At 49.5% G+C, this 5,802-nt stretch overlaps 1 protein-coding gene across 1 annotated transcript; it reads right to left on the reverse strand.

Annotated features, from left to right (window-relative positions):
* Positions 1-1,919: 1,919 nt before the first annotated feature.
* Positions 1,920-2,891, reverse strand: LOC149991697 (melanoma-associated antigen B1-like). Its single transcript, XM_090264143.1, has one exon. The coding sequence runs from the start codon at positions 2,889-2,891 to the stop codon at positions 1,920-1,922; it is 972 nt and encodes a 323-aa protein (XP_090120269.1).
* Between the last annotated feature and the right edge of the window lie 2,911 nt (positions 2,892-5,802).

Genomic DNA, 5,802 nt, shown 5'->3' on the forward strand with positions numbered 1-5,802 from the left:
ATCACAAAACGGGCATTTAGATAATCGCATTAGATTGTAACTCCAGAGTATCCAGCATGGAGAAATGGGGATAAAAGGGAGAGTGAGGGGGGCTTTAGAGGCATTAGGGATAAACGCAGCCAGTTGCCTCTTTTGGGGAGCACATTCTCCTGGCTGGGGGTGCTCCTGACTCTGCAGACTCTGAATAAACGCCTCGCTTTGCTGCTCAAGTCCTGTGTTCCGGTTTTTATTGTGAGCGTTTCTCACAGTAGTTTATAGAAATTCCTTTCTATACTCTCTGCACAGTGGCTGCCTCAATTTATATTCCTCTCAACTCACTCTCGGATAAATAAAATAAGGATTTACAGGTATATAAATTTTTAACTTAGAAAAAGCAAGACTGGAGTAAGGCATACACATAACTGACCAACTTTTACATTTTTCTCCCTATGTTCTGATCCCATTTCTTTTAGTATAAAGTTCTTTCACATTCCCAAGAATACCCCCAATGTAATAGCACGTTGTCTTCTTCAGGAAAACAAAAGTAATTTCAGGATTTTCAACATGCCTGTCAAGGAACAAAACTCTCACTCTTAAACTGGATCCACAGCAGTCAGAGTGTGAGCCCTGTCGTTCATACACGTATACTCTGAACCTAAACAGACTTTGTGTTGCTAGAACACCACTAGAAAATTACCTCAAAATAGAAGTCAACAAGATGTCCGTGCACATCAGGAATACTGGTCAGTAGGAATTCCCATCACTATGTGAAGGCTCCACATCAGACGTCACTCAGGGTGACACAGGCGAGTGGATATGACCCCGGATCAGCCACTGATCTTCCAATGGGACTAAATACTGCTTAGCAATGAGACCTAAGTGCTATGCTATCTCCACCCCCGCTTTAGTTTTCAGTTGCTCCTCAGGAAGTAGAGCATCTCACCCTCTTTGGTAATGTTAGCTTCTTCTACAATCTATAATTGCATGGACCCGTGTATGGTCTTCTTTGCCTAAACATCCCCAGTACAAGCATGCAGACGTCCACAGAGCTCATGCTCCGTTAACGACTGTATGAAATAAAAGCCATGAACCGAGAGGTCTGATTCACTATCATTTCTATTATCAAACATTCTTGAAAAACAGAAGCACACTCAGGTACATAGCTTTACAACTGGTACAACAATGCACTAAATGCAGTTAGCAAACAAGAAATGACCAACTTTATATATGTACCACATCCTCCTTACGCATCCATCTACAGGCGGTCATGCAGTTGGTGTCCTTGTCATGGCTGTAACAGACCAGCTGGGTACAGCACAGGTAACACAGCAAAGAGTATTGTTATAACACATATGGTTCAAATGGGTTGTAGAGCAATGAGGGTGAATACCTTCGAAGTTATATAAATGTCTTATCACTATGTTGTACACCTGAATCCAAATTAACATTCTATGCCAACATTAATTGTATAAACATCTGTAACAAGAGACTAACTTTAACTTTATCTATCTATCCTTTTGTATATCTACCTACTGTTCCCTATTAGGTCAGTGTAAACTTCTTTCACATCGCTAAAGATAGTCCTACCCTAAAGCCGCATTATCTTGTTCTGGATCACAAAAGTGATTGAAGGATTCCCAATTTACATTTCAAAAAGGAAACTTCTACTGCTAACCTGACACACGGCAATAAATGTGTGACCAATGCTATTCATAAACTTACATTCTGAATCCTAAAGAAACATTCTGTCAAAAGCACATTTGCAAATGCAAAAAACGCCACACAGGCAAGTTAACAAGAAAATTTGCATAGTAAGAAACTGTTTCACCGGCCTTTCCCACCAGACTGAAGACTCCATCTAGATGTCACTCAGGGTGAAGGGAGTGGTGAGATGTGGCTGTGGGGCGACCACCTGCCTTGGAACGATGGCCAGTCTTATGTTAGGCTTGGGCTCTGGCTTGAGCTCTCTCTTCCTCATCTTTCAAAGCCTCTTCATAAAGGCCTGGGAACGCCGTGAGCTTTGTTTCATTAATCTTGGCCATGAACTCCAGGACTTTCATCTTGCTGGTCTCAGCGTGGGCTCTTGGACCCCATAGGAACTCGTAGCATGGAGGGTAGCTATTGGGCACTCGCCGCTGCACCAGGTATTCTTCCCGCAACAAAACTTGGTTGATTAGCTTCCGGGGTTCCCCAAAAATGAAGTGACATGTTCCATGATAGACGCCTATCATATTCAGGAAATCCCAGATCTCCTCCTCAGTGGCGCGGTTCCCATTCAAGAGGATCACACTCAGAAGAGGCAACAGAATTCCTTTTATAGGAAATCTCCAGCCTGGGCTCAGATTCCCATCGCTGGCGTCATCTTGATCATCGACGAGGGTGTAGAAATCTCCATTGGGCTCTTCTTCTTTCAATTTTAGGCCATAGATCATATCCATCTGCTGAGACGCCTTGCTGAGAATATCCTCAGAAAACTTCTTCCTGTACCATTTGTGTACTACCTTCAACATATCTGCCGTTTTCATGGGCACCCCCAATTTATAGTGACACAGCAGATACTCGACTAACTTACACGCCTTCTGACTTAGGAGATTAAGGGCAAAGTTCTCAGAGGAAGGTGAGGCCTGGGGGGAACTTTTACTTTTCTCAACACGGCTTTTGGCTTTTCTAGCAGATCTTCTGCGTGAAACACGTGCAGCGGCACTGGTGGTGTCTGGGGCACTCGAAGGTGCCTGGAGAGGTGCAGCACCAGTGGAGCCAGAGGGCGTGTCCCCCAGAACGGAAGAGGAGCAGCAAGCAGCGTCTTCTTCCTCCCCTGCAGCGGCCCCAGCATCCTTAAGACTTTGGGTCTCAGCTCTCTTCTGGCGGCGTTTCTCACGAGCACGCAGCTTACTCTTGTGACCACGAGGCATGATGGCTGTCGTTCAGGACAGCAGACAAGAGTGAGGGCCAATGGACAGGTGGTTTAGGCACCTGCTGGAGGGAAAATGAGAAGAGTGAGCACCTTCAACAGGTAGATTCAACCTTGGTTTTCATTTTTACTTTTTTGAAGGAAGCCTCTGTAGGCTTCCTTGAGGGTATTAGTCCAGAGACCTGCAAGGCTGCTGATTCAGGTCAGTCCCCGGTTATGAATCCCATAAAAAAGCCAGAAAAGCATTAGACAGAGTCCCATGCTGCCTCCTACTAGCTGTGCTTCGATTTTATCAAGTGACTGCAGGTAATATGAATGTATCCCTGTTTTTGGCATGTGGGATCCCCTCAGTTTACCTTTAGTATTATCACGTCACTTTTAGTATTATCATATCATATTATCATTTAGTACTAGTATTACCTTTAGTATTACCATCCCCTGGGGACCTGCCTCTCTGCTACTCTGTAGTTGAGAGCTCATTGCTCCCTGGGACCCAGAAGGAACCGGAGGGAGCCTAAGTCCACCTCAGTATCTTCGTATCTGTAGCTGAGAGTTTAGTGGCTCTGCTCTTTCCCGAGTTCATGCGGATCCTCGCCTGTCAGTCAAGCTCCTCACCTTGGCTCCTTGTGAGGAACTGGCACGTCTCCACTTCCTTTAACTGGTGGCTGGACCTACAGACTAAGGATCTCACGTCCCTTAGACCTGAAATAAATAAAAAGGAAGCTCAATATGCCAGCCCATCTGTGACATAACCTGGGTTGGCAGTTAAAGGCTGGGAGGGACTCCTTGAGGTCTGCTTTATTCAGGGTTGTTCGGTCACTTCACCCTTCTCTCACGTCCACAGTGGGGCTCCTGACTGCACACTGTAAGATCTGGCCTCCCTGAGACCCAGTAAGAGGATATGAAGTTGAACTTATGTCACCAAAGCACGTCCCCAAGAGTGAGGGCTGCTGCAAGTACGTTAAGGTCCTACCGATGTTGGTTCCAAATGAAACCGCAATTGAAGGTCTAAATTAGATTCCTGGTAGGGTCATGATGTCGTTTTCTCTGCTAAACTGACGTGACCCCCTCAGTTCCCTGTTTCCCCTAAGTGGTGACCGATGGGCTTGGCATCTATCCGTGACGTCACCTAGCACGGAAAATAGGGAGCACTCTTTTGTGCCTACTCTGTACGGTTTGGCACATGACCACAATCCATAATGGTCTCGCCGTGGAAAGTGGCATAAATGAAACCCTGCCACCCATGACAGGTGGTTTGCCCCCTTCGACCTCATCGGTCCCCTCCCTGGGATGGCCTAGGAAGAAATGAGTGCAAATCATCGTGGCGACATGCCCCATCTCCCTGATGTGGAAACAGGGCAGAGGTGTCCAGTGGTCCCCAGTTTCTGGACAAGTTCCCCCAACCTCTTCAATATCACAACCGTGAGTGCCCTTAGGGACTGGCTCCTCTTTTCTGAAGTGGGCTCGGCCTCTAAACCAAGGCCCTCACATCCCTGACACCACTGCCTGAGGAAACTGGGCCCAGGTCGTCCTGACAAATTACAGGCGGCCGTTCTGCTAAATTTGGGAGTTGGCGGCCGCAGCCCTCCCCTCCCTTAGTTCTCGCTAGAGGGAAGAGTACTTGGTGTTTTCTCTGGCTCCTCTGCCTGGTGCCTCCTAGAGATGAGAGTGGGGCTGATGTGGCGTGCGGCCCCCACTTGAGGATAGAAGGGGGCTCTTAAGCACTCAGGGCCCTCATCCTGAGAGCAATGCAGCCCTACATGGCGTCGCCTGCGGAATGGGCTACGCCCGTAGAACAAGGAAAACCTTCTCACAAACACACTTGGGGCCTAGCTCAGTCCGACGGCTCTGCTGGGGCCTCTCGGAGCCGCACGGCAGGGTGGGAGGATGGAAAGGGCCCACTTTCGCTCTCGCAGGGCTGCACTCAGGTCCTCACCTTGACTCGAGGCCCGTCCGAGAACCCACGCTCAGCCGGAAAGCAGCCGGACGCGCCTGCCAGGAAACGCCCCCGCACTGAATCGGAAATCGGTGGGTCTTATCCAGCAAGGCTGTCCAGGGCGCCTGAAAACTGAGACCGGTACCGGGTTCCGTGGGACCCCATTGTTTATGAGCTGGTGGGCCCTAGGTCCTCACTCACGGTCCGCACTCTTGCGTGTCCAGAGCCCGGACTCCTCCCCCCTGTGAGCCCGGTGGGCCTGGCCGCACACCAAGTCCTCACTTTGCTGAGTTCCAGTGCGGCAGTTGGGGCGGACTGCTTCTTCTGTGCGCGCTGGGCCTTAGAGGCCTGCCCGGGGAGACGGGACCCCGTGAGGCTCCCACGGAGTGGCGGCGATCCCCTCCTTTAACGCTCAGTGTCCTCGCCTTGCCTCGGTTATGTGCAAGACTCCTGTCTTTGCACAGTTGGCCTGGGATCCAAGTCTCCAAGTAGGCGAGACCCTTCCCTCCCTGAGACCACCCACGTAGATTGCGTGGACTCCTCAGTGGTAGCGCTGCTGGGTCCGCCACAGCTAAGGAAAGTCCTGGAGCCTCTGCGGCTTGTCGGCTTTTGCGGTGCTCCCTCTGGTTTTGGCACGTCCCCTCGTAACACTCAGAATATCGCTCAGAAGGATTTCTGCTTGAGACCCACTCCTTCCCCTGCCAAACAGAAACCGCACACAGTACACGGAAGCCCTCAGCTCCCTGACACTTCTCAGGCTCAAATCCGCCTGACGTCTCTGCCAGGGGCTTCCCAGGGATGACAACAGAGATTCTGTGAGACCTCCTTTCAGCCTGTCGGTGCTACCCTTAGTCCACTGAAGGGTCTGTACTTCGACTGATGACCAGTCCTGTAACTTTGGCCTTTGCTTTCCTAACTCTGCTCATCTTCCATTAATGCCCCACTTCCTGAGAATTCCAAGTTCAAAATCAGAGTG

Source organism: Furipterus horrens, unplaced genomic scaffold (genome assembly GCF_987537825.1).
Source record: "Furipterus horrens unplaced genomic scaffold, mFurHor1.1.pri manual_scaffold_17, whole genome shotgun sequence".
Classification (NCBI taxonomy): domain Eukaryota; kingdom Metazoa; phylum Chordata; class Mammalia; order Chiroptera; family Furipteridae; genus Furipterus; species Furipterus horrens.

Excerpts from the sequence above, each read along its gene's own strand:
- LOC149991697 (XM_090264143.1), bottom strand. The coding sequence starts at position 2,891 with ATGCCTCGTGGTCACAAGAGTAAGCTGCGTGCTCGTGAGAAACGCCGC.